Raw genomic sequence first — 27,938 nt, 5'->3', positions numbered from 1 at the left:
TTCAGGGTTTCACTTTGTTTTATGTTACAGATATTTTATTGCAACTTTTCCCCTTTAACAGTGTCTGGATATTTTGGAATTAATATCTCGGACTTCTTTCTAATCCACATTGGTTCATCTTGTTCATTATGAACAGAGGATTCTACTTTACAATGTGCTAAAATGTTGTTATGAATTTCAGGACCATTGAACATTTAAGTCATCTATCATTTTCTTTGACCACCAACATTGCTGTAATGAACAGGGATTTAAGAGCAAAAGCAACGAGAACACTTGCTTAACCACTTATGAAAACATATACAAGTAGAACAATCAAAATGGTGGATGCCATAGAGAGAATGAGGTAACAAAAGAGGAAGCCTAGGGGCCGATGAAGTACATATACAAGAACTTCCTATATCACAAAAGTAACACTTCAGATACATGGAAAAAGAATTTCAATACCAAAAGGCACCTCCATCTCACATCCATACATTCAAAAACAATTAAAATTTTACATGAAAAGTTGGAAACACAAAATGAACGAGAAAAAATTATATAAATTAGGACAAACGCTGCTTTGCAGTGGGAAGACCTTTGTAAATTTGACAGTAAAAGTGAAGAAGGAGTTTACTAGGGATCAGTTTGACATTACAGAAGCATTCACATTTATACACCATAAAACCTCAAATACAACATTATAAGACAAACTACAGATTTGGGGAAAAAACACTCCATCATCCATGAAAGACCATATGTTAATAGTTGAAAAAACTTAATCAGAAAATGATAGCACCCAACAGAAGAAAAACCTTAATGTGCTTGGCCCAGTTAAAAAACACCAATCAATGCCTAAGATGCCTATAAAAAATGTGCAAACTGGATAACAAAAATAATGCAAATTAAAGCAATTTAATGCCATTATTTTTCATGTATCTGAAAGGCAAAGATTTAAAGGAAACGTAATCCTTGGTGTAGGCCCAGGCATTGACCAGCAGCCCTTCATCTGTGGCCGGTGGGAGTGAGAGTTGCCCGGTCTATCTGGAAGAGTGGCCAGCTGGGCCATTTGGACCAAAGGCCCTAAAGCATATATGTCTTTGGGGCATTCTCCTTTGTTAGGCAGTTTCCCCCGACTTTTCTGCAGTAGACGTGGGTTCTGGACTCCTCTCCTGATGTTTCCCAGGTCCCACCAGCCGGCCCATCACTTGGGCCGTTAACTTCTCTACATGACATGGGGTGTCAGGGGACTGGAGGTCCCGCAGACATCACCAGCAGGGCTCCCCAGAAGCTCTCAGTCTCTCATGTACGTCCCTTGCACCCCGCCACCCGCATTACCATGCCCATTCTCAGAATGGCAATCAAGGCTAGTCTGAATTCCCTGAGCCTCACTGAGCATGCCCAATCCTGTGCCACTCCCACTCTTCCAAGCCCCAACTCCCACTGTGCCCACCTGGTGCCTCCCGCCTCTGCACCCAGATGAGAATCATGTCATATGCATCAGCACCTGCCGGGGACAGGCAGCCCACACAAATCCTAAACACAACCAGACGCGTCTCAGTCTGACAAGGCTCTGCTCAGACCTCAGCCTCACTCTCATAATAAATCAGTGGAAAAAGAAGGAAGAAAAATGGCAAAAGCAAGGAAACCTGATTTAAAAAAATGAGGGGGAGATGGAATGAGTATGTCTAGAAAGTTCTAATAATTCAGAACCTACAAATAAGTTAACTTGAGGGGAAAAATGTGTACACGTACATGTGTGTGTGTGTGAGCGCAGGGAGAGAAGTGATTTGCCGAAGGTCAAGGGCTCTGGAGCAAGGCTAACTCCTTTCCCAGGCCTCCAGCTACCTCGACAGGAGGCTGCCCCTTGGCTTTGCAGAAATGACTGAGGAAGGTCAGGTGGGAGGGAAGGTAAGTTCTCTCCATCCCCTTGCCTGTCTAGGTCTGAGCGTCTCAACACACCTCCCCAGGCTTGTTGACCTCCCAAGGGGGCAGAGACAGGTAGTCCTGCTGCTTCAGGACTTTGAAAAGTTGAATGACGGGCACCTGGGGCACAGCCTGGCCTGGGGGCTTCTTGACTTGAAAAGCCTGGTCTAGATCCCTGATCTCAGGACAGGGTCCCGGGGAAGAGGGTTTACTCCGTGGTGAGAGAGGGCCAGGGCTCAGGCCTGGGAGGAAGCAATAGTCGCCCACCTGCTGCAGGACAAGGAGGCCCTCGGGCTGTGGGAATGTTGGGGACACATCTGCCCGGCGTTCCCCTGGATTCAGGACAGGGCTTCTGACCTCAGGGGGGACAAGATTGTTCACTGGGGACCTGGGGGACTGGCCCTCAGTTGGAGGGAGCTCCACATAGCCCTCAAACCCTGACTTCACAGGGCCTGGGGCTCCAGGGGGTCCACTGGCCAGCCCAGGACAGAAGCTGGGGGTCTGGTCTGAGGGGATGCCCAGAGAGGGAACCAGGGAGACCGCCGAGGCCCCTGAGTGTGGGGGGAATACCAGGTCTGCAGAGGAGACGTAACCAGAGGCCACTCCAGGGTCCTCAGGAACCCCAGAGTTTGTGGGTACAGCCACAGGGCTGTCCTTTGGGCCCTGTCCTCCCACCCTTGGCCCAAGAGCAGGAGGGGCAGTGTCTCCCCTGGACTCCAGGGAGGAACTCCCTGCAGCCTCCTGGCTCGGCCTCCTCTCCACGTCCATGGCCTGGCCATGTCCCATCGCCTGGGCCAGAGGGACCAGCTGCACCTGCCCCCCAGCAGGCAGACACAGGTACTCCAGGGACCCTGGAGGTGGGGACTTCTGGGTCCCACACGCCTGTGGGGGCTCTGGCTGGCCCAGGATGTCAGGCAGGGAGCGGCTGTGGGGCGGCCCCAGGTAGGGCCCATTGAAGTCAAAGCTGGAAACCTGCTTCTCAGGCGTGTGGGAGGAGGCAGGCGGGCCTGGCTGGGGGCTGGGGGGCTGCTCTGTGGGCAGATCTGAGGCAGCTGGAGTCGCGTCAGGCCCAGATGGTGGATCACAGACATGCCTGAGGTCCTCTATGGTGAGAGGTGACACCTCGCTGTCCCCGAATCCTACAGGGAACACCCTGTGGGAAGAACATGGGCCAAAGAGTTGGGACCACCTTGCGCAGATGATTCGGCTCAGGCACAAGGGTCTTGGTGGGGTGGAGATGGTTCTCTGGAAGCCCTGATGTCCCCCAGAGCTCACAGTGAGAACCTGAGCGGGGCAGGGTTGAGGGAGCAGGGGCCCCAGAGAAGAACACGGGACATGAATTCAGTCTCTCTGTGGCTCAGGAGCTCCATCCTCCATGCTGAGCTCAAGGTCTTCCTCTGCAAGGCTGGAGCCCTCTCCCTTTTGACTTTAAAGTGCATCCTCCTTCAGCACCAGGCTCATGCCCAGCCTGTGCACCGGGCCACCCTTCCATCATTCTATCAACCGTGCCACCCCCTTCTCCCTGCCGAGTCGGTGGTGAGCTGCCGGCTCAGGCGCTGAGTTCCCGGGAGTTTACAGCCCCAGCTATCCCGTGAGACCTCTGCAGTCTGACGCCTCTGAGCCAACAGGGGAGGGGAGAAGGCCATCTGTTTCCCTCTTTCACTTCTGGTCACTTCCTTTGTCTGGCCCTCCTTAGCCTGGAAAGAGGAAGTTCTTCCTCACATCCACCCCAGGTGCCTCCTGCTTTAGTGCAAACCTGCCCCCTTGGATCCCTTCACAGTGAGCCACAAACAACCTCACCTGAGTCCCGATTTGCATAATGGGGTCAGCTCCCCGTATGCTCCCCAGAGGTCAGGAGTGATCCATGAGCCCAGACACTCACCCCTCCAGCTCAGGGAACTGGCTGTCCCACGGCCCCTGGTGTGGGGGGCTCCCGCTGGTGAAGGCCAACATGCTGCCTGGGGTCCAAAGCTCTGAGCTCCCGTTCTGCAAGGGCGGAGACATTTGGGCCTGTGGGCATCAGGAGGCCCCCGAGGTGGGGCAAGGCAGAGGGGATGGGGTGCAGGGGGATTCAAGGAGCCCCCAGACAAGAGAAGCATCTCCACTTCTTCAGGACTGGCCATGGCCTTTTGACACCAGCAAAGTGAGGCCCAGATAGGGGCTGGGACTTCCCGCATGTCCCTGACACCTGAGGACAGGGTCCTTTTCCTGTGATTTTTCTAACCTGGGGTGCCTGTCTCCATGCTCGCCCACCTTTCTCCTCCACACCAGCCAAGAGAGATCCCTGGCCCCGCCTGCCTGACTAAAGGGCTCCCATCACCCACATGCTGGTGTCTTCCCTATGGTCACCTCAGCCTCCCGACATAGCCCCCAGCCTCCTGTCCCATGCCCTCAGCTCCCTTCCTGAAGGGTTTCCGTCTCCACCCTCAAGATGCCCTGAGCCTGAGATGCCCTGACTGAGCAACTTTTGCCACCTGGCACCACTCGGACCCTCACAGCTCAGCCCAGGTGTCTTGTCCTCGGGGAGCCCTTCTGCCTCCTGACACCCCATCCATCGTGGTGGCAGGAACCCCCCCTGTGAGCCCACCCTGTCCCGGGCAGCCCCACACTCAGTTCTCTCCACTGGGCTCCATGCAGAGCTCTGGCAGGCAGGGCCAGGCATGGGCACTCCAGGGAATCCCAGGAATGAATTTCCAAGTGCTGGCCCCGCTCCCAAAGCTCCCAAAGCCCCTCTCCAATCCACCTACATCCCTACCACCCAAAACCCACTGGAAGGGAAGGAGGAGGTGGGGACAGAGACAAGAAAGGCAGGAACAGAGAAGCCCCCACCCCACCCCTCGCAGCCAGTTCCTACCTGGAACAGGTAGCTCTTGCTGGGGTTGGGGATCCTCTCCTCCCACTTTCTACGCAGCCTGGAAGACACCAGGGAGGTGACAGCCATCAGAGAACTCAGGGCCAGTTGCTCCCATGCTCATGTCCAGAGGGGAAACTGAAGCCCAGGAAGTGAGTGGCAGGGCAGGACCTGGAGGGAGCTGGGTGGGATTCCCTGGTGCCCTCTGGGGTCTCGGCTACCACCTCCAGCCCCACAGAGTCCCCTCACCTGTACCCGTAGATGCCACAGAAGCGGAGGGCCAGGAGCACAGCGATGGTGAGGAAGATCACGACCAGAGCCAGCACCCACATGGGCAGCACTTCCAGCAGCCGGGGAGGAAGAGGAGTGTCAGCATCGGGGAGGGAAATCGACCTCAGGGCAGAGAGTGGGGTTGGCGCAGTATTCCCTAAGACCCTGCTCTGTGCAGGCCTAGGGCTCTGAAACTTACTGCTTTGGGGGATTAGCAGAGAGAGGCCAGATCCATGCTGAGAAGGGCATTGGTCTGAACCCCCTACAGTGTTCAAAGTGCTGGGAGGACACAGGAGGGTCAGATCCTGTCCGGGATCTACAGCACAGGAGGTGCTACAGGGAGGGCAAGTACCACACAGTTCATGGCAATCACAGGGGACTTCCTGAAGGAGGTGGCATATTAGCTGGGCCTCTAGTAATAGGAAGGATTAGAGAGGTGGAGATGGGGAAAGGCATGCTGGCAGAGACACCAGTAGGTGCAAAGGCCCTTCTGGAGACCCCTGATCCCTCCTGCTGCCCAGCCCTGAGTTCCCAGGCCAGGTTCCTCCAGGACTCCCCTCTTGCTCCTCTCTTGGGCCCATTGGTCCGGCCTCCTTTCTACCTGGTTGTGGCCCTCTCCCTGGGCCCCTGCCACTACCAAGCCTGACTGTGCACTTGGGTTGCTCCCAATATCTCCTGTATCCTTACTGTCTCTGAAACCACCCCTTGGACTTGTCTTGTTCTACAGGAGTCCCCTGGTGGTCACTATGGTGAAAGGTGAGGGGTCAGTGCACGAGGCAAGTGCAGATAGGTGGGAAGATGAAGGAATCACAGCAAAACCTTGCAGTCCAAGGACCCAGTCTGCGGCTCTAGATTTTCTTGCTTCCATGGTAACAGGAAACTCTGGCAGAGCAACCACAAAAACTTGGTAGTCCCAAAAGCTAAGAAATCAAGGGCCATATTAACAGAGGTCTAAGTCCCTGTTTAAAGGAGGAGTGATCATGAGATCTGCTCTCCTCTGCTCCTTCAAGTCCTCACTTGCAGTCTGTATTGCACACCAGGTGTCACTTTCCAATGACTAGCGGCCCAAGGGAGGGAAGGAGGCCTGAATGGGGTGGGGTCTGGAGCCCCACATCTCTGTGCCCACACAGCCTGCACTCTCTGCCCAGCTGCACTGTCTCATGAAGAGTGGATGGAGAACTTCTGATTCCATGTCCAGTTTCTGCCTGCTTTACCCTTTGCCTCTTTCAACTTGCGGGTCTGCCGACCAGGTGGGAGGTGCTGTCTGCAAAGGCCTTCCCTTTCTATTTGACCACCATCTAATTGGGGAGAGGGCTCACCAACAAGTTGTTGCAGGCCTACTACAGCTACTGCATTGGGGATTATATGGCAGTGAGAAACTACGAGCTGGTCCTGGCCAGAAGCTCTGGACTCCAGGCTTCACCTACCAGACTCGGTGTCCCAGGAGCACACCTCACTCCAGTCGCTCCAGATTCCATTGTAGCCGGTGCGGGAGGTCCTGACCCTCACCCTGGCCCAGTATCTGGTGGAGGGCTCCAGGGCTGGCAGGGCCATGCTGTGGGCGTTCTGGAGGGTCTCGGTCTTGCTGTCCTGTGGGTTGGCGCTGAGGGTGAGGCCTGGCCCGGTGCCTGTGGGAGCAGCTGCAAATCCCTCCCACCTGGACCCTCAGCTTCTCTGGCTCCCAGCTTCTGCCTTGCCCCAGGCCTGCTGTGGCTTCTCTCTCACCACCGTGGATCCTCCCTAAGGGCCCACCCAGGGAAAGCACTTCGGATGGCACCAGGGACTCCGCCTCTCAGTGCAGCCCCTGACATTGACAACACTGAGGCCCGGAACCCTGAAGCCACCTGTCCCACCATCCTTTGAGCCTTCTCAGCACACCCACATTGTGGCCTTTCCAGGAATGCAGTGCAGGCTGACTGGACTCTGGACCCTGAGAATGGGAGTTCAGGACCCCAGGGCCTGCTACTGGCTCCACCACTGGTTCACCTCCCTCCTAGCCTCAGTTGCCTCATTTCTAGTCTGAAGGTCTGGGGTTGGTTCTGTGGTTTCTGTTCTGGGCTCTGGAGGCAGGGACTGAGCCCTGGCCTGGGCCCACCCCCGACTCATCAGAAGCAGCTCTGTCTGAGCCCCCATGTGTGTCCAGATGAGATTCCTCTGAGGAAATAGCCCCAAACTTTCACGACTTTTGAAAACCTTCTTCCCAGGGGCCTTTCAACCCCTCCCTGCCCAGAGGGTCCTCTGTTGCCTGGGAACTCAGGGTCAGCTATTCATGTTGGCCAAGCCACGCCACTTTTCCGAACCTCAGTTACTTCACCAAGAGATGGGACAGTGACCTGCTGACCACACAGCCTAGTGATCACCACGTCCCAGTGGCTACCTCTCACTGGTCACCTGCCAAGGGCCTGATGCCTTGCAGGTGGAACACCTCTGGTTGCTTTCTCCTCTCTTGCCCTCCCTAGTGTTTCTCCCCTCCCCGGGCAAAGGCCCTCACCTTCCACGTGGCCGTGTCTTTCATGTACTGGATCTCAAATGTGTGGTCTATGTGTTCATATTGCATTTTCATTGTTTCCCAGCGCAGACTGTAGCTGTCTCCATCCCTGGTCACGTTGAGGGATGGAGGGGCCATCTGGACTGGAGGGAGGGACACTTTTAGGAGAGTCATCACACCCACCCTCCAACAGAACATTCCCCGTGTCTCATGCTAGACACTGGGGCCATCTCCATTGGCACAAGACCCGAGGTTCTGTCCATGGTTCATCCTTTTCATCCCCACTTCACTATATCATGTTTTGACCTGAGTGGTATCCTCTTGGGAGATGCTGAGATACACTTGTTTTGTAGCGATGTGGCCCAGTGCTTGCATCACTCCTATTTTTTTTTTTTTTTTTTTTTGCAAAAAAAAAAAAACCATGGGTTGGTTTTTTTTTAGGCAACCGGCTTTTTTTTTTTTTTTTTTTTTTTTTTTGAGACGGAGTCTCACTCTGTCACCCAGGCTGGAGTGCAGTGGTGCAACCTTGGCTCACTGCAACCTCTGCCTCCCGGATTCAAGCGATTCTCCTGCTTCAGTCTCCCAGGTAGCTGGGATTACAGGCACCTGCCACCATGCCCAGCTAATTTTTGTATTTTCAGTGAAGATGGGGTTTCGCCATGTTGGCCAGGCTGGTCTTGAATTCCTGACCTCTTGTGATCCACCTGCCTTGGCCTCGCAAAGTGCTGGGAATACAAGTGTGAGCCACTGTGCCCAGCCTGACTATGTTTTAGGCACTGTTATACATACTTATTCCACATGAATTATTCCACTCAATTCTAACAGCCCTATGTGGTGGGTGCTATTAACCTTCACTTTTCACAGACAGGGAAACTGAGGCACAGAACCATTAAGTAACTTGCCCTGAGGAAAGGCAGGTAAGCAGTGGTAGAACAAAGATTGCGACCCCACCAGTGTGATGGGCTCTCTTGTCTGACAGTCCCAGAGGTGTTGTAGGGAGATGGCTGAAGGCCAGGACCATTCACACGTTCTCATCACCAGAAAATCCCCAATACAGCAGCTGTAGCAGGCCTTCAACAACATCTAGGTGAGGCCTCTCCCCAACGAGATAGTGGCCAAAGAGAAGGGGAAAGCCCTTTGCAGACAGCACCTCCCACCTGGCCGGCAGACCCACAAGTTGAAAGAGGCAAAGGGTAAAGAAAGCAGAAACTGGGCAGGGACTCAGAAGTTCTGAACTCTAATCTTGATTGGCCTACTAATAGCTGTGCAACTTTAAGTAACTCACTCAACCTCTCTGAGCTTCAGTCTACCCAAAAGAAAAAAGAGGGCCGTGCGCGGTGGCTCAAGCCTGTAATCCCAGCACTTTGGGAGGCCGAGACGGGCGGATCACGAGGTCAGGAGATCAAGACCATCCTGGCTAACACGGTGAAACCCCGTCTCTACTTAAAACCACACACAAAAAAAAAACTAGCCGGGCGAGGTGGCGGGCACCTGTAGTCCCAGCTACTCGGGAGGCTGAGGCAGAAGAATGGCGTGAACCCGGGAGGCGGAGCTTGCAGTGAGCTGAGAACCGGCCACTGCACTCCAGCCTGGGTGACAGAGTGAGACTCCATCTCAAAAAAAAAAAAAAAAAAAAAAAAAAAAAAAAAAAAAGAAAAAAGAAAAAAGAGAATGCTTATAACCTCGATGCCTTCACAGTATAAACATAATATGAATGCCTGTAATTTGTTGAGGCCTCTTATGTGCCAGGCATTATATGAGGCCCTTAATATATCCTGTGCGTTTGAACAATCAGAATTCCTTTTTCCAGTGAGGATCCCAAGAGAGTTAATGATAAATTCATACCTAGGTAACTAAGACAAATTGGCCTCTGCCCTTCACACATGCTAAAGACTGGATGGAAGAACTTGGTCATCCTGAAACAATGTGAGAGTTTCCCACTGCACTGGGGTCTTTGTTACATCACAGAAATGAAGCATATTAAACTCCAAGGATCAACACTATTTGTACACACCACAGACCCCAGCTGAAAAGTACATCATAGATCAATTACATTAAAGGAAGAATATCAGTCGGCGGGGAACTTTGGAAATCAGAAAGAGGAAAATCCAACGAGGAATGAAAGGGAGGGTTTTGGTGACAGGACCAGGAGAGTGTGGCTAGCGGTGGAGATTTGGAGAGCTGCAGGATAGGAGAGGGAAGCAGAAGAAAAGGACAAGAGATCAGAAGTTTAAAAGATCTGCTCCTGTTTTCGGCCACTGCCATCGTGGTTTCATTGCATCTCTGTTCACTTTTGGTCACTGGACTGCATCACTTTGAAAGTGACAAACATGAAGACTTGGCCAGGAGGAACCCTGAGCTGATCTGGGTTACACAGTGAGGGTGGGCTAGTCCCAGACCATCCCCACAGCGGGCTGGGAGCAAACTCACTGTTTTCTGAGCTCTTTATGCGTTTCTCTGCCCTCCTTGGCTGAACGGAGACGATGTATTGGCTGTGGGTCCCAGGGTCGGGCACGGGAATCTGGCAGTGGTGCCTGGTGTAGAGGCTGCCGAGCCCCTCCCTCAGCACTGGGGAGCACTCTTCCTCCCTGAGGAGCACAGCAGAGCTGAGGTCAGGGGGAGGGAGGGCACACGGGAGGGAGGAGAGCTTGGGGTGGGCTGTGGCTTCTGCTGGGGCCCCAGGGACAGAAGGAAGCGTGGAGAGAGCAAGGCCAAGAGGAGGGGAGGAGACGGAGAAAAAAGATGCTCACCTTGCATCTGGGCTGGGCTTGTAGAAGAGGCCAAAGGAGACTGAGCTGGTCACTTCCTGCCTCACCTCCCAGGAGCAGCTGAGCACGGCGGCCCCGTCAAAGAAGCACTGCAGGTTCTGGGGCTGGGCCTCGTCCCCTGGGAGGGAGACAGGTCCTCATGCACTCCCTCCTTCATCCCTCCCATAGTTCTCGGTAGGTGCCCTCCGTGTGATTCATCACAGAGGTCACGAGCTCTGGGGTCAAAAGACCAGGACTGAAACTTCAGCCTGAACCTGCCAGCTGGGTGTCCAACAGCTCCGAGAGAGAGAGTTCCGTGCACCTGCACACCCTCCCAGAGAATGGAAACAGTATCTAAGTTTCAGTGTTTGGGGATTGAACAGAAAAACGTGGGTAAGCCCTGCACATCCTGTAGCCTCCATTAACACACGGCTGCTAATAGTGCTATTGTTGTTACTACTGTAATTGCCGGTGGCAGAGAGCATGCAGAAACGGGAAGCCCAAAGTGAACAGATGCAGTGTCCTACTGGGCAGCAATCACAGTACAGGTGGGACAGCCCAGGGAGGCTCCTGGAAAGATGGCAGCAGGAGATCTGGGAAGCCCCCAGGTGGAGCCCAGGAACCCTGCTGTGCCAGGAGCTCCTGATGAGCCCACCCTCCCACCACGGGGCATTTCCTGGGCTCTGGCTCCGTTACCTGGCTGGGAGTCCCAGCGAACCTCTGGGCTCCACTCGCTGGGACGTCCGGAGAGCCGAGAGCCTGAGGCCAGGCGGGCCCGCACTCGGGCTACATAGGTGCTGCTGGGCATGAGGTGCTCTGGCCCCAGGGTGGCCTGGGAGGTGTTGGAGAGGAGGGTGGCTGCATCCTGTCAGGAGACAGTGGGTGCTGAAGGAGGGGTGCCGCCCATCCCTTTGGGCTGGGGCAGAGCTGGCTGTGGTTCCTACCTCCCAAGAGTCCTGGAGCCGCTTGTAGACCACCTCAAACTCCAGATCCCGCAGGGACAACCAGTGGCTCTGGGGCCTCCCAGGGGCCACACTCCAGGTCAGCAGGAAGTGGTCCTGGTCGGTGCTGATCCACAGGTCCTTGGGCGCAGGAGGCTGGACTGGAGGGGGGAAGTGAAGGGCACCTAAGGGCTGGACCGCTCGGGGGCAGTCAGGGCCTGCGTGGCCTTTTGTGTGGACACAGGGGGGTTCCAGGCCACCCCTGCCCCCAGCAGCTGAGGGACCTTGAGCAAGACCCATTTCCTCTGTGGGCCTCAGCCCTTCATCTGCAAAACTGTAGCGTTTCAACATGAAAGCAATGGAAAGCCGGGCCGATTGCAACGCCCATATGACCCGAGCTCCCTAAAAGGCGCTGGCGAGGAAACTCTCAATGGAGCCTCCTCTGTCCTGAGGCTCCCCACTGCCCATGCTGCGGCCTAGGTGGCTCCTGCCAGCAGAGGGGCCTGTGGTTCAGAGGCCTCCCCCTCCTGCTGTCCAAGCTCCCTTCCTCCTGCCCAGGGTCCCTCCTGCTGTCAATGCTCGGGGCAAATGCCTCTGGCTCTAGGAACGTCCTCGGATTCGCATCTCCAGGCAGAATCCCTTATTTTTTCTCTCATTGCCACCATAGCTCAGTGGAATTCTCTCCACCAGGTCTTACCACAGCCGAGGGATTCCTGTGTTTCTGTGTCTGCCTTCCCTAAGGGGTGAGGAGATGGGGGTGGGTGGGGTTGGTCCTGACCCCCTTCCCTATCTCCAGGCTGAGATGCGGCTGCTTAGTGAATTACAGGGCAAGGTGAATGAGTGAATGAATGAACGGATACACGTAGGCAACCTTGGGGCTTCTCATGAAATCCTTGCAGCCACAAGGCAAGCACCCATCTCCTGGGAACTCTGGGTTGTTCAAGAAAATGCAGAATGAAGACATGGCACCTGGTTTCTGGCATTTCTGTGTCTGCTTGCCGAGGGATGACTTTCAAACAAAAATACCCTCACACATAGGAGGTAAGTGCTCTCTGCTGGACATGGGCTATGGTATGTTAGAGCATGTCAGGAATCATCAACCCAGAACGGCAGACACACAGCAGAGGAACCGCCCCTCCCCACCCACAGCCAGGAACAGCGTCCCTCATGGGTCATTGCACTCCCAACCCCCGAGGCTGTCATGGAGGGGGAGTCCTTCCCGGCAGAGCCCTCTTGGAAGCTACCACAAACTGCACAGACTGGCAGCCCCATCAGAAACCTGCTCAACCAACTCAAGAGGTTTAGTCCACCAGCTCATTTCACAGATGGAGAAACTCATAGAGGAAGTGAAATGTCCAAGGTCTCCAGACAGAGCCTCAGAGCAGATCAGAGGCAGGCCTGTCACCTGCCCAGTACCCCCCAGCTTCCTTGATTCATTGCTAGTCTGCATTAGGCTGGACCCTACCTCACCGCTCAACACAGGCTCCAGGAGGCCAAGGGCCACACTTCTCTCCCTATATCTGAGTTGTCTCCATCATCCTAGAAACCTTCCTGGTTTCCAGGCTGTAAGCTCCAAGGGCAGGGTTGCTGGCTGGTTTGTTGACAGCTTTGTTGGTATACGTAGGTGCTCAAGGAAAGAGAGTTGAATGAATGAATTGTGTGTATATCCGAACTCTGATTTGCCTGCCCTCATGTCCCCATCTCCTAGCCAGCTGTGTCCTCGTCATTTCTAGGAATGAGTGCTTGAGGTCACATCCTGGGCTTCAACTTCTTTCCCAACTCCTGCTCCTCCAATCTACCCTGTAAGTCCCCTGTCCCCAGCATTCTCACACCCACATCTGATCATGGCATTTCCCCTCAGTGCTTTCCATGCCTAGAGGGTCCCCTCTACCCTGAGACTGCAGGAGACAGAAGCCTCTCCGGGGCCAGGTCCCTGCCTGTGTCTCCTGCTTCTTCCCACCACCGCCCAGCCTTTGAAGTTGACGCTTCCTAGGCACAATGGAGAGCAGGTTCCCCAGCCGCCCGTGCCCTTCCAATCCCCCAGCCTCTGCACAGCTGTTATCCTGCCAGAGAGGCTCCTCCTGCCCTCCTCTCCTGTCCACCCTTCAGATCTGAGTTGCAAAGCTCTTCCTTCTGGGAAGCCTGTGCTGATCTTCCAGGGACCCTGCCCTTTATCCCCTGCATGAGGTACCCACCCGCCGCTGTCAGTAAGTTCTCACGGTGGACGACATATAGTATTTCTCCTCTCTCCAGCCTGGGCACCCTGAGCTGCTCTTGGGAAGGAAGGGACTCTTGTGTCCATCAAACCCATGTGTGGAAACATTGCTTCTGATGGATTCCTGGTGGCCTAACCCATCCCCTCCTCTGGCAGTGGCTTAATGATGCTGTGACAAAAAAAGGGGCAGGAAGCCATGGTCAGAGCTCCTTCCGTGTGACCCTTGCAAAGAGCACCAGTTGGGCTGGTGGTTAGGACCAAGGACCCAGACCATCCTGCGCTGGATCTCAGCTCTGCCAGCAGCAGCAGAGAGGCCCTGGACTAGTCACCTCCCTCTGTCTCCGTTTCAGCAGCAGCCAAAGGCACCAGTAACAGCACCAAGCCTGCCGTGGTTCTGAGACTCCAATGACAGCCTGCAGTTCCTCCTACCAGCCTGCCACTGGCGTGGGTTTTTGCGACGTCAACGAAAACTTTCATAAAACATGTTCCTTTTTAGGTTTAGCTTCACTCTAAGCAACCATTTCCTTGAATCCAGGACCTCGAACTGCGGGTTATATTTCTTTCTACTATAGAGGCAAATAAAACCTAACTATATAAAATGATCATCTATCCCACCCTAGACCACAGATGGCTTCATGGACCACTGTGGGATTGCAGCCCACACGGGGTCCCTCCTCCAGGGCAGGGAGGAGAGAAGCTCCCTGTCTACCGTGCAGGAAGCCCCTGGGAAGGCTGACCCATCTCTGTCATTACTGCTCAGCGGGCGGACTTCAGAGGAGGCATCTGACCTCCTGGTCCTCAAGGGCCACATCCAGGAAACGGGTTGCTTCAGAGATGAGATGAAACAACTAAGCGGACAGAGTTTTTTAACTGGGTAGGTTTCTAAGTGAGTGGTGAGAACGGTTTTCTTCAAGGGAAGCCTGCAGTGCTGGAAGCCCATGGCTTAGTGGGAGGTGGTAGCAGCCAGGGGCATAGAAGAAGCCTTTGTCAGGGGCCCCTCATACAGTCCCTGCTCTGAAGCCTCCACGTAACCACACCACACCCTCATCCCTCAAGAAACCCTCACCCAACCCCAAGCCACGGTCTCCTGCCTTGAAGACTCCCTGGGCCACCCCTGGTGCCCCCCTGTCCACACAGGAAACCAAGCCCCAGGCGGGGTCCCCAGCCCCTCACCATGCTGGGTCAGAGTGACGGTGAGCTGGGTGCCCAGAGGCCTGTCTGGTTGGAATGAGTAGTAGTCAACGTCCGTGACGACAAAATTCTGGTAAGGAATGATACATCTCCTGGGCATGCAGCGGGGATAGGGGCAGGCTGACCAGGGCATGTCTTCACTGAGGTCACAGGACACTGGCTCTGGAAGGTCCCTGCTGGGAGAGGACATGGCTTAGCCCAGGGTGTATGGGGATCACTCACTCATCAAAGGTTCACTAAGTGCTCACCACGTGCCTGGCTCTGTCCAGAATCAGGGGCCAGGCAGTGACAAAACACACACAAATCCTGCCCCCAGAGCTGCCATCCTGGGAGAAGGAGACCCGCATGGAACAAAGCGTGTAGCGTGAGCAGTGGAGAGAACTTCATGTGGATAAATAAAGCAAGAAGCAGGTGAGGAGGGAGTAAGGGCTGGGCTGGGGAGGCGATTTGAAATATGGGACAAGCAGGCCTCTCTAAGGAGGTGACCTGGGGGCAGAATGTTAAAGGCATTGAGGAAGGGACTGTGCAAATTGTGAGGATTTCAGGAAACGGGAACAGCATGTGCAAAGACCCTGGGGCAGGCAGAGTTTGGTGTGTTGCGTGGTTTGGCCTCAAACCAGTGCGCAGGGAGTAGAGCATGTGACAGGGAGGTCTAGGAGACCCATCCGTCAACGTGACGGGATTGGATCTCACTGCGAGTGAGTGGGAAACAGTTCTGAGGAAAGGTGTTGTAGATTTTGAGGAATGCTTTGAAAGGATTCCTGAGGGTCCTCAGTTGTGAATAGACTGAGGTGGGAATGTGGCAACGTTGGAAGCAGGGGACCCAGTTAGGAGGCTTCTGGAATATCCAGGTGACAGGAAGTGGCGTGCACCAGGCTAGTCAGGCTGGTGTGGGTGAGATTCACATTCTGCTTGAGATAAGGTTGGCAGCATTTGCTGGTGGAGGGATGTAGCAGTCAGGAAGGAATGGTGGCAAAAGAGACTTAAAACGAAATCCTCCCTGTTGTTTAGCCTGAGCCACTAGGAGCTCCCATTTAGAAAGGGAAATGGGGAAGATGGAGGCAGCAACGCAGCTCAGGTGAGAGCGGGACTTTGGCTGAGGACATTTGGAGTCGGAGACGCCTGTTGTTTAAGTGACAGGTGGAGAGGCTAGCGAGCCTGGAGGCCTGGAGCTTAGGGGAAGTGTGGGCTAGCGAGCCTGGAGGCCTGGAGCTTAGGGGAAGTGGAACTTTGGGAGATGCCCCCAGGGCCTGAGGGTGTGTCTGCAGAGTGGATACAGCAGAGTAGGTTCATGGACTAGGCCTGGGCGTCTCACCCTTGGCAGCCGAGAGAACCAAGAGGCAGCAGACAAGGAGAAAGAGGAGGGTGGGCAGGGCCCTGGGGGTGCTGGGTGAGCTGTGGGCAGAGCCAGGTGCAGGAGGAACTGCAGGGAGGCCGTGGTGGTCCTCCTTGTCAGGGGCTGCCCCTGGTCAAGTAGGAAGAAGGCGGAGGCCCAACCATGAGATCCTGTTCCCAGGGGCATTTGCTGACTTGGACCAGAGCAGTTTGGGTGGCCTGGTGGGGGCAGCATCCTGGGGGAGTGGGCCCAGGAGGAAATGGCTGGAAAGACACTGGACGTGGTGAGTGTGGACAACTCTGTAGGGAATGCTTCTGTCAAAGGAAACAGAGAAAGAGGGGCCGCAGGGTTGCCAGGTCAGGAGATGCCCAGGCGCTGCACTCCTGTGGGCATCTGAGGTTTGCAAGGCGATTGGGAAAGATCCTGGGAGAGGGTACAGTGGGTGGCACAGGGCAGAGTAGGGACTTGGGGGCCGTGATGTTCCTGAGCAACAGGACCAGACAGCATCAGGTCTTAGGCCTTAGATAGGTGCCCTGGTCCAGGCCCACGCCCCGGCGGCGGGCAGTGGGGAATGTGAGTGTGGAGTGGGGAGGGAGCTTCTCCCTGGTCCCCTGTTGTGTCAGAGCAGCAGGAAGCAGGTCACGGGGAGGGGCAGGATGGTCTTTGGGGAGAATGGAGAAGGTCCGACAGAGGTGCCCAGAAGAACTGAAGGCGGTGGAGGGGTTGGGGGGTGGCAAAGCCGGTCCCACCCCCCAATGCTGGCGTGACCTCCAATGGGTTGTCACCTGCCTCTCTGGTTCCAGTTGTTTAATTATTTCATTTAAGGCTGATTTAGACCCTGGCCAACACCCCAGAGCGATGCTGGTCCCCTTCCCGTGTGGCGCATGCCCAGGAGAGCTCGAGTGAGAGAGGTCGCAGCCCATATGCAGAGGGAGACCCGGGGAGAGCGCGGAGCCCCCTCCCAGACACGTTCCCACAGCCTGTTCTGCCACTCCCTACCTTGTGGCCAGGACTGGCACTTCACCTCCAGGGCCTCAGTTTCCCCATCTGTGAACTCCCAGGCCAGCTCCCAGGCCAGCATCCTCGCCCTGCTCTGCTCTGGACAGGCAGGCAGGCGGTGGCACAGTTGGGGCATCATGGCCTGGCCCTGCCCACCTCACAGTGAGGAGGAACTAAGACAGGACATGTGGGGCAATTGTGTTAAATTGTGACGAAATAAGAGAAGATTGTCACCATTGTCACCACCACCATCATCAACAACGTGAGTGTGTGTAGAAGGTACTCCACAGAAACCCCAGGTCAGACAGTAGCGCCCGGCCTGGCAGGTGCCTGGCAGGGCAGGAGCTCCCAAGAGGGCCTCCCTTCTCCTCTGTCCTCTGTCCACTTCCACCCTGAGGCTGACCTGACAGGTCCCTCTCTACACCACCATCCCACGCCAGGCACAGGGGACACTGTAGCCCCTGCCCGTGGACCCTGCACCCAGCGTCACTCACTCATTCACCCGGCGAATGAGGGTCACGTTGACAAGCTGCTGGGCATCCTGGGTGTCCGCCCACCTGCAGGTGATGTGGCTGGTGTAGTCATTGTAGCAGCGCAGGGTCCACAGCGGGATGGTCTCTGACAAGAGGGGTAGGCGGGGGTGACCTCTCTTTCCTGTGGGGACCCTTGTCACCATCACCCCCAGCTGCTCTGGGATGCCCAGCTCTGGGGAGGGGTCTCCCAGGTCCCTGCAGAGGCACCAGGTGGCGAGGCAGAGGTGCCCTGAGTTGGGAAGGGGGTCTGCCCGATGGGGGGCTCCTGGTTGCAGACCCTCCTCTCCCGACAGAAGCGCAATATTCTGTTGGTTCTCAGCACACTTTCTGGGCCTCTGCTGTGTGCTGTTCCTGGGCACGGTCCCCTCCCCCACCTTCAGGACAGGGACATGCATCAAGCACAGGCCTGGCCCCTGAACCCATTGTGCAGCCTGGGAGGGGGCACACACTCAGCCCTGGGATGCAGTGTGGCAGAGTCCTACCCTGCGCCCTCCCCCCTGCTCTCTAGTCCCCAGCCTCGGGAGCCTGGTATTTGTTAAGGGGACTGTGGTCCCAGCATTGTCACAGAAGCCCTTGGGAGTCTGGGAGCCCTTGGGAGGGGCCATTTCACCTCAAGAACCCAGGAGCATCCCAGCATGGCCTTCAGGCACAAGGAGGGTGCTAGCGGCTGAAGCAGGGAGAGAACCCCGGCCGAGGACCTGCAGGAGCAAAGTCCCGGAGGTGGGAACCACTGAGGTGCAGAGAGTGTTTGCTGGGAAAGGAGGGACAGGGAAACGGCCAGAGCAGCCATCCTGGAGGCTGGGGGCCAGGAGTGCCGTGCTGAGAAATGTGGGCCAGGAAGCCAGACACGCTCAGCTGGACTTTCCAGGACAGGATGAGCAGGAATGTGCAGGAAGAGGGAAGCGAGGGAGGCCCAGGGAAGGCCAGGGGGAGAGACGGAGGGAGAGGAGCAGGAGGAGGGCTGGTGGGCAGGGTCCTGGGGGTACGCTGCGGCCCTCCCCAGGATGCAGCAGTGAGGAGGGGACAGGGAAGGGGTGGGAGCCACGGGACTCACCTTCTGCCCCTGCCAGTCTGCGCCCCCAGCACAGGGCCAGCAGGGCCATGGAGAGCAGCCTCTGGGCCAGTGCCATCTCCCTGGTCAGCTCTGGACAGGCAGGTGCCAGCACTGGTGGGTGCTGGCCATGGGCGTGGCAGGGTCCTCAGTGTCCTGAAGCCCTGTGTTCCTGCCCAGCTGGGAGCCAGGCCAGATCCATTTCACAGGTTCTTGGGACCTCTCCCTCCTGGCCTCTGCCTCCTCCAGGCCTGCAGAAGGAGATGTCAGCAGTGAGCTGCCCCTCCCCTTCCACGTGTCCCAGGGACACCACCCATGTTGTGGGGACAACCCAGAGAAATGGCCCTCATGCATGACCCCTCAGTGTCCTGCAACATGAAGGCAATGGACATGCACTGCGTGGCCTGAGGCACTGGGCCCCCACTTGAGTCACTGACACTACCACTGCGCAATGCGCTAGACAGCAGAGCGACCGAGAGGGAGGCCTGGGACTTGACTCCTACTAAGCTCCCCGTGGGCTGCGGGTCCACGGCTGTTGGATGCCACAGTGTCATCCCCTGGACATGAACACACGTACACACACATGTCCTCGCTTCCACAGGGCCTGTGCTCTCCCCACCCCTGCTCCATTTACCGTCATCCCCCCACCCTCTGCTTGCCAGTTCCCTTTTCTCCTCGGAGGCCGGGGGTTTCCTCCCTTTCATTTCACTGGTCTGGGAAGTACCCAAGAGAGCAGAACAGACAACTGTGGCTCCTTTTCTTCTGGAAGATTGCTGGAAGCTTCACTCAACATGCCCATGCAAACACACACACACACAAACACACACACACACACTAGATACATATAGATAGTTTACATCTACGACCATTACAGCAACGCTACATATACAATAACTGTGGCACGACATCTCTCTATATACTGCACACAATACATTTTGTTATTTGTATGTGGTATATTAACCTCGCCTTTAGTGGCACTAATTAAACAAAGCTGCAAAGTGCAGCTCTTGCTCCGGCAAGGGCATCGCCCACGTTGAGGCAACACTCCCTTATATAGAGACTGAATTAAGCAGTGCAGACAGAGGAAGACTTAAGGTGGGTGATTTGTGAGCTTGCAGGCATGAACTACATACAATGCTCTGAGACAAAAATACGATACGCTCCAAAGAAAGTGAGCAGCTTACTGAAGATGTGGATGTATTGGCTCTTGCAAAATAGGCCAGAGAGTGCTATTTGCATATCTAATAAAGGATGAGAGAACGTGGCATTTAAGAAAAATTAATTCGGGAGGTTGACAGGCAAGCCAAGATAGCAAATGCGCACGAGACAACATAGAGACAAGAGAGCACACCGATGACTCCAGTCTGCGGCACAGACACACACACAGATATATACTATATACATGCATATACACATGCAAACATGCACGCACACATACACACAAACACACACAGAGAGACACAGACACACATACACATACACGAACAACACAGATACATACATGTATACACACATGTATACACATATGCACACAAACATGCACACACATTTACACATATACACACAAATTCACACACAGGCACACACATACACATGCACAACACACACACATACACGTACACACTCGCATATACCATCTACACACAGACATACACACATACCTACAGATACATGCACAGACACACATACACACACACAGAATCTATCAATGGACATGCTGGCTGGAAACAAACTCTATTTGACCCCAGAATGTACTAATACATGATGAAGGAGGAATCAGGAATCAATGTGAAGTGATGAAATATTCAATTTAAAAAATGCTAACATTATTGAATAACAACATAAAAATGCCTATCTAAAACCCCATTTCACACCAATCCCCAAATAACAAGTTAATTACAAATTTCAATGTAAAATGTTACATCCTATGAAACCTGCAAACCAGAGGAGTGAATGCCTTTGAACTCTTTAAGTTTAAAAGCATAGGAGACATCACAGAGACAAAGGCTGGCAGAAGTACATAAAAGTGAAATCTTCTGTAATTTATCAAACTGACTGAACCATAAAAGCAAAGGACAGAGTGCAAACAGAAAATCTTTGCACCAACGTACTCATCCCTTAGGGCTACTCTAACAACATACCACAGATGGAGTGGCTTACAAGTAACAAAGTTTATTTCTCATAATTCTGGACGCTGGGAAGTTCAAGATTCAATATCTGGTGAGGGCCTGTTCCTCACAGTCTTCTCCCTGTAATCTCACGTGGCGGAAGGAGCAAGGGTACCTGCTGGGGTATTCTATAGGGTGCCACAGGCACTACCACCAGATATTCTCACATTGGGAATTAGGTTGCAACATAAAGTTGGGAGCACTTCAACATATAGACCATAGCAACTAGAATTATGGAGCACAGGTTAGTGTAAAAGGTGAAAACAAATCAATATCATTAAAGAGTACAAACAACATTCACCTATACAGAGAGAATTCATGATAGTGGCTGACAATATTGCAGTGTTTTCCTTGAACCAGGCATTATTCAAAAGGCTTCATGGATATGAATACGTCCATATGTAGGTTACCACTAGAATCTCCACTTTGTAGATGAGAAAACGGGTGGGATGTTATATAATTGGTCGATAGTCACATGGTTGGTAAGGAACAGGTTGGGATTCAAGCCCACGGTGAGTTACCTCTAGACTCTGTCCCTGACCTCTATGCCAATAGTGATTCCATTTCCCAAATGTCAAAACAGCGCACATCTATTCTGACATACACTAACCCAGCAGACGCTTCTACAGACAGGCACAGATACAGCAAAAATAAAAGAGTACATTACGACATTTAAATCAGCATCCTCAGGGAGATTTAAGAAATCATAGCCATTTAAAAGAAGGCACTTCTATGCAAATAACAGAGTTCTTGGAATTTGAAGATGTGAGATCCATAATTAAAAAAAAAATCAATCAAAGGCTGGGCGTGGTGGCTCATGCCTGTAATCCCAGCACTTTGGGAGGCCGAGTCAGACAGATCACTCGAGGTCAGGAGTTTGAGACCAACCTGGCCTGGCCAACACGGTGAAACCCTGTCTCTACTAAAAATATAATATTTATATTATATATATATATAGCTGGCCATGGTGGCGCACGCCTGTAATCCCAACTATTCTGGAGACTGAGGCAGGAGAATTGCTTGAACCTGGGAGGCAGAGGTTGCAGTGAGCTGAGACAGTTGCCATGGCACTCCAACCTGAGACTCTGTCTCAAAAAAAACAAACAAACAAAAAAACAAAACAACAAACTATCAATAATGGGTCAGACCACAGAAGGGATACCACAAATGAAAAGGATAGATATATAAAATAGAGCAAATAGTCAAGGAGATGAAAAGTCTTAGAGAAAAGTTTAGACCTGGGAAAGAAATTCAAAAATTCCAGCATCCAGAAGCAGGGGGTGGAGAGAATTAAGAGCAGGTATGGCAGACAGTGTCAGCCACCTAGTCTGAAAGACAGTGGAAGACCGTGTCCCTTTCCTCCTGGCAGCAGAAGCCAAGGTTTCAGCTGAGTTGATTGCTACACAGAAAAAAAGTTTTTATTTCCTCTACTCCCTTGCTGGTAGGTGCCGTCAAGTGACTAAATGTGATCCAAGGAGGTGAGAGTAGATACATTGTGTATGTCTTCCAAAAAAGGCTGCTCGATGGCAGTTGACTCAGGTGGGAGAGGTTCATTTTTGTCCCTCTGTCTTTCTTCCTTCTTCCAACCTGCAACTTGGAGGCGATAGCTGAAGCTTCAGCAGCTGTTTTGGACCATGAGGTTACCTTGAGGATGGGAGTCATATGTGAAGATGATGCAACAGAAAGAGAAGAAGTTGGATTCCCAGTCTCACTCTGGAGCAACCATACTAACCTGAAACTGCTACCCCTGGGCCTCTTTTATATGCTGGGAAAACGAAACTTCTATGTTGTCAAGCCACTGTTGCTTAGGGATTTTCCATGTGCAACCAAACAGATACAACAGCAAATGGGGAAAGCTTCTCAGGGCTTTCAAGGAGACAACAGGCCACTCAATAAAGAACAAGATTCCTTTGTAAAATATTTTTTAAAGACAGTAAGGAATCTGTATTCAAGGGGTGGGGGCTACTACAATGGGGTTTTATAGTAGGGGACAGACATCAGAGTTAACTCCCAAGATTCCTTTTAATAGAATCAAACCCAGTTCTCACTGGTAAACTTTACATCTTGCAAGAATATGAGGATAATCCTAGAAATGCTTCCAGAAGAAAACAAATAGGATACTTTGAATGCGACAAGGGCCAGATTGGCTAGAGATTTCACGTGAGAGACTCTGAACTTTAAATAGATGTCTTGAAAATACCAAGGAAAAATTATGCTTAAACCTAGAACCACAAAATGCCAAGTTTTCTTTGACATTTAAAGGACACAAAAAATTTTGGATATGTAAGGACAAAGAAAGTTTTTCAAATCTTTTCTGAAAAAAATTACTCTAGGTTATATTTCAGGAAAAAAAAATCCAAGAGAGGCTGAAATACTGAGGCAAAGAAACCAGTCACACTTATAGATAAGTAAAGAAGAATATTGAACCAAAACTCAGATGATTTTAACATGGGAGTTGGCTGTGAGGCTGGGGTGGAGAGTGGAGGAGAACTGAAAACTTGCTAAAGATCTCCTCTTGTTTTGGAAGAGCATATATGTGCTAAATAAACCCAAATGCTGGTAGCAAATACGGTTTCTTTAAAAAAATATGTATATATTTTTTGAGACAGAATCTCACTCCATCACCCAGGCTGGAGTGCAATGGCATGATCTCGGCTCACTGCAATCTCTGCCTCCTGGGTTCAAGCGATTCTTGTGACTTAGCCTCCTGAGTAGCTGGGACTACAGGCATGCACCACCACGCCTGGCTAGTTTTTGTATCTTTAGTAGAGATCGGTTTTCACCATGTTGGCCAGGCTGTTCTCAAACTCCTGGCCTCAAGAGATCTGCCCACCTTGGCCTCCCAAAATGCTGGGATTACAGGCGTGAACCACTGTGCCCAACCCAGAAAATATAAGTTCAGTACATTTTAAATCCTTAAAAATGTAAAGATTAAAAATCACTAAGAATGCACAGTAAGCATGGGGACAGGAGGATGACAGAGAAGGGGTGGGAGGGACAGAGAAAGGAAGAGAGAGAAAAGAGAAGAGAAAAACCAAACACCTTCTTACTTAAAATAAACACACACATAAAACATTCCCAAGCTTATGAAGAAATTGAATGGTAGGAATAAAAACTAGGGGGAAAAAAGCAAAATACAAATTCACTCCAGAAACAAACAATTTCATAGGTCAACCTGACAAAGACTTTTAAAAGAAGACATCATGGCCAAGTAGAGGGCACTCCATACATTGTAGGAGAACCCTCGAGAAATCTATTTATGATTGAAACAAACAGGCGAACAGATTAAAACGGAAAAAAGGATAAGTTGATCTTGAAAGATGCTCCTAAATATTTAATAATAAACAAGACTTTTCTGGTTAAATGAACAAACAAACCCTGCAAAGGAGGCATTGGAGGAAACGTTGGCATCACTGAATGTCTGCCAGAAACCAAAGGCGATGTCAGAGCCAAGGGGGCACGTTAGTGTCCTCCCATAAAAGCCTCACACAAGAGGCTCTCACTATTGTCTTTACTTCCAGTGGCCAATGTCCCTCAGATAATCTCTAAATTCAATGCAATCAACATGAAAATTCCAAAAAGATACTTCATGGACTTGGCACAACTGATTTTTTTTTTTTTTTTTTTTTTTTTTTTTTGAGACGGAGTCTTGGCTCTGTCGCGCCAGGGCTGGAGTGCAGTGGCTGCGATCTCGGTTCCACTGCAAGCTCTGCCTCCCAGGTTCATGCCATTCTCCTGCCTCAGACTCCCAAGTAGGTGGGACTACAGCCACCTGCCACCACACCTGGTTAATTTTTTGTATTTTTAGTAGAGACGGGGTTTCACTGTGTTAGCCAGGATGGTCTCGATCTCCTGACCTCGTGATCTGCCTGCATTGGCTTCCCAAAGTGCTGGGATTACAGGTGTGAGCCCCCCCCCCCCCCCCCCCCCCCCCCCTTTTTTTTTTTTTTTTTTTTTTTTTGAGACAGAGTCTCACTTTGTTGCCCCGGCTAGAGTGCAGTGGTGTGCTCTCGGCTCAGTGCAACCTTTGCCTCCCGGTTTCAAGCGATTCTCCCACTTCAGCCTCCCAAGTAGCTGGGATTACAGGTGCACGCCACCAAGCCTGGCTAATTTTTTGTATTTTTAGTAGACATGGGATTTCACCATGTTGGCCAGGCTGGTCTTGAACTCCTGACCTCAAGGGATCTGCCTGCCTCAGCCTCCCAAAGTGCTGGGATTACAGGAATGAGCCACTGCGCCCGGCCTTGGCAAACTGATTCTAAATTATAACAAACCGGAGGTGAGAGACTTGCTCCATTCCCTGGAAAAATAATAAGGAATGTAGTGGTAGCCAAATGGAACAGAAAACAATAAGGAAAATAATAAAGTATGTATAGAATCCTAGGACGTAATAGGAGCACTTCGAATCATTGAAGAGAGGAGAAACCGCACACTCATAATTAGCAATGTTAAGACAATTAGATGGTAATTATTTTTAAAAGTTACTTTACACATTATTCACCTCTCTAAATTCTAGGTGGGCTAAAAATCTGAAAGTCAAAACCAAAATAGTAAAATTATTAAAACTCTTTCTGTAATCTTGGAGGTTTACAAGACACCAAACCAGAAATCATAAAGTGAAAAGAGGTTTACAAGACGCCGGTAATCTCAGAGGTTTACAAGACACCAAAACCAGAAACCATATAAAAGTAATGACAGGTTTGACTTAACAATGAAAACATTTTATATGACATGAGACATCTTAAACATGGTAAAGAAAAAGCTAAGTGATAACTTGGGAGAATATATTTTCAACATATATAAATGGATTATTAATATACATAATAAACGAGTCACTCCAAAAGTTAAGATGTAAAAGAGAATTCAACAGGAGATGAACAAAAATTTCTCCATGTTCATCATAAATGAAATCCAGATGGCCAATCTACATATAGAAAATGTACAACTTCACTCATAATCAGGGGAAGAAAAAAATGAAGCAACATTGAGAATTTCTGTACATAATATTGGACAAAAATTAGAAGATTGATTAATTTCTCTAAAGGTAAATTGGCCCTTTTAGGCACTACGTGGGAATGTCAGCTTAGCTCAACTGCTTTGAGACTGATTTAACAATACCTATTAAATTTCTAACGCACAACCTCTTGCATGGTAATTCTGCATTTGGTAATTTAGTCTACAGAAACAGTTCCGTAGCTGTGGAAAAATTAGAAACAATCCAGGTGTCAATCAACATGAGATTAGATGCATTGCGGTGTACCCATCCTAATAAATGCCACGTATTTCTTAGGGTTACTTAACAAGTTAGATCTATATGTATCATTGTAGAAATTTTGAAATATTCCAAAATATAATATTAAGTTAAAAAAAAGAAATATATATATAAATAATATATATAAAATAATACATAAATAATCCCATTTCTGTAAAAAAGAAAGCTACCAGCCGGGCATGGTGGCTCAAGCCTGTAATCCCAGCATTTTGGGTGGCTGAGACAGGTGGAACACCTGAGGTCAGGAGCTCAAGACCAGCCTGACCAACATGGTAAAACCCCATCTCTACTAAAAATACAAAAATTAGCCAGGCCTGGTGGCGGTTGGGGGCTGTAATCCCAGCTGCTCAGGAGGCTGAGGCTGGAGAATCACCTGAACCCGGGAGGAGGTGGTTGCAGTGAGCCGAGATTGTGCCACTGCATTCCAGCCTGGGCGACAAGAGTAAAATTCCATCACAAAAACAAAACAAAACAAAAAACAAACAAGAAAAGAAAAGGAAAGAAAAACTACATGCTTGTATCATGCTTAGAAAATGTTCTGGAAGAATACATGTGGTGAGAAGAGTAAGCTATGGAACTACAGACAAGAAATTGCTGGGGACTTTGTCTCTTGTGCTACATACTTCTAGATTATTCTAATTTTCATGAAGGCAGGTTTCTGCATAGTTGCTTGTTTAGCATTAAATACATTCCTTATACAGCTTATGAACTAAATTGTGGTGTTGGTGTATCTGTACACTGGAACAGTATAAATAAAACTGCAGGATGAGAAAAAGAGTGACCAAAAGCTAATTGGAAATGTTCACTCATTATAAAATGATTAAAAAGCAGGAAAGATAGTAGAAAAAATTTAGAATTTGGCTATACAAAATATAACAGCAGGGTTTTTGAAGACTAAAAATTGCACATATGCAGCTCGTCACTAGCACCGGTCTGACAAGGTCCCAGTAAAACACCTGCCCTTTCATTCTCAGGGCCAGTACGCACGCCTGCACACACCCTAAAGCAGACACCCCAGATACCTACCCACCCAGCCAACATACTTGGTTACAGAACACACACACCTGGGCACCAACACACATCAGCAACCCAAATAAGCAGGGCAGAGTGTCATAACTAAAAAGACAGAGAGAGCAAGAGAGAAAGAGAGAGATTGCTGGATTGTGCCTGGTATGTCTCTGGGCAAAGGGCTGGGCTCTTTCTCAAGTTCAAAGTGAGCTTCCGAAGCCACATCGCACCCAGCTCTGGGCCTCAGCACAGCAAGGTTCCAGGTTTCACCCTCTGCCTCTTAGTGTCTCCGCACATGCACATACACACAGAGGCACACACACAAATGCCCACACAGGCAAACACACGAGCATGCATTCTCTCTGTTTCTAAATCGAGATGTCAGAGACTATCTATGCTCCCCATTCCACAAATGAGGAGACAGAAGCCCAGGGTGGACAGGGGGTGCTCTCACTACCACCAGCATCTTAGTGACAAAGTGAAGACAGACCATAGCTGCTTGACTCCCAGCCCTGAGCTCTCTCCACCCCACTAGGCATCCTTCCCACCAGGACCAACCAGATCCCACTGGCGAGGCTGAGTCCTCCCCAAAGCTATGGTACAACACCAAAGCAGCTTGGCACCTCTGGCTGCCTCCCTACCCACTGGCTGCCCCAGGAGTCTGGGCTCAGGTCATCCCAAGAGGCCAAGCCCTAAGTCCTCCAAGTCCCCAGAGCACAGCTGCCCACAGGACGCCCCCCAGGCTCCCCCTGTCCTTTTCCATCCTGGACTCCCCACATTCCCCGCTGCTCTGACCCCACCCCTCAGCACTGCTCCTGGATGCCGGAACATACCTCTATGCGGTCGGAGAGTCCAGCCTTCTTCTGGAGCCTCTAGGCAGTGTGAGCCTCCTACACTTCCTATTCATGTTGACGTCATCAGGAAACAGAGAAGCAGAAAGAGGAAGCAGTGCCAGCCCAGGCCTAC

The 27,938-nt window shown here is 51.6% G+C and overlaps 1 protein-coding gene across 5 annotated transcripts; it reads right to left on the bottom strand.

Moving 5' to 3' along the window:
* CSF2RB (colony stimulating factor 2 receptor subunit beta) lies at positions 1-27,898 on the bottom strand. 5 transcript variants are annotated; one of them, XM_017856897.1, is made up of 14 exons: positions 27,806-27,898; positions 18,528-18,775; positions 17,435-17,558; positions 14,588-14,781; positions 11,203-11,360; positions 10,955-11,123; positions 10,262-10,397; positions 9,942-10,099; positions 7,515-7,669; positions 6,451-6,613; positions 5,003-5,093; positions 4,757-4,814; positions 3,785-3,888; positions 1-3,055 (listed from the first exon to the last, which is right to left on the bottom strand). In XM_017856897.1, the coding sequence occupies exons 2-14, from the start codon at positions 18,601-18,603 to the stop codon at positions 1,930-1,932; spliced, it is 2,712 nt and encodes a 903-aa protein (XP_017712386.1). In that variant the 5' UTR covers positions 18,604-18,775; positions 27,806-27,898; the 3' UTR covers positions 1-1,929. The 5 variants fall into 5 exon arrangements, with proteins under 5 accessions (XP_017712386.1, XP_017712388.1, XP_017712387.1 ...); XM_017856899.1 differs by having other exon boundaries at positions 7,515-7,654; XM_017856898.1 differs by having other exon boundaries at positions 14,588-14,778.
* Positions 27,899-27,938: the final 40 nt, after the last annotated feature.

Source organism: Rhinopithecus bieti, unplaced genomic scaffold (genome assembly GCF_001698545.2).
Source record: "Rhinopithecus bieti isolate Rb0 unplaced genomic scaffold, ASM169854v2 scaffold_42532, whole genome shotgun sequence".
Classification (NCBI taxonomy): Eukaryota; Metazoa; Chordata; class Mammalia; order Primates; family Cercopithecidae; genus Rhinopithecus; species Rhinopithecus bieti.
The sequence above is the reverse complement of the archived record's forward strand: the minus strand, read 5'-3'. Positions and strand labels throughout refer to the sequence as shown.

Coding starts and splice junctions, on each gene's coding strand:
- CSF2RB (XM_017856897.1), bottom strand. CDS start 18,603: ATGGCACTGGCCCAGAGGCTGCTCTCCATGGCCCTGCTGGCCCTGTGC. Junction 6,614..7,514: donor AAGACACGGCCACGTGGAAG/GTGAGGGCCTTT, acceptor GCCAACCCACAG/GACAGCAAGACCGAGACCCT. Junction 4,815..5,002: donor TGTGGCATCTACGGGTACAG/GTGAGGGGACTC, acceptor GGTGTCTTCCAG/GCTGCGTAGAAAGTGGGAGG.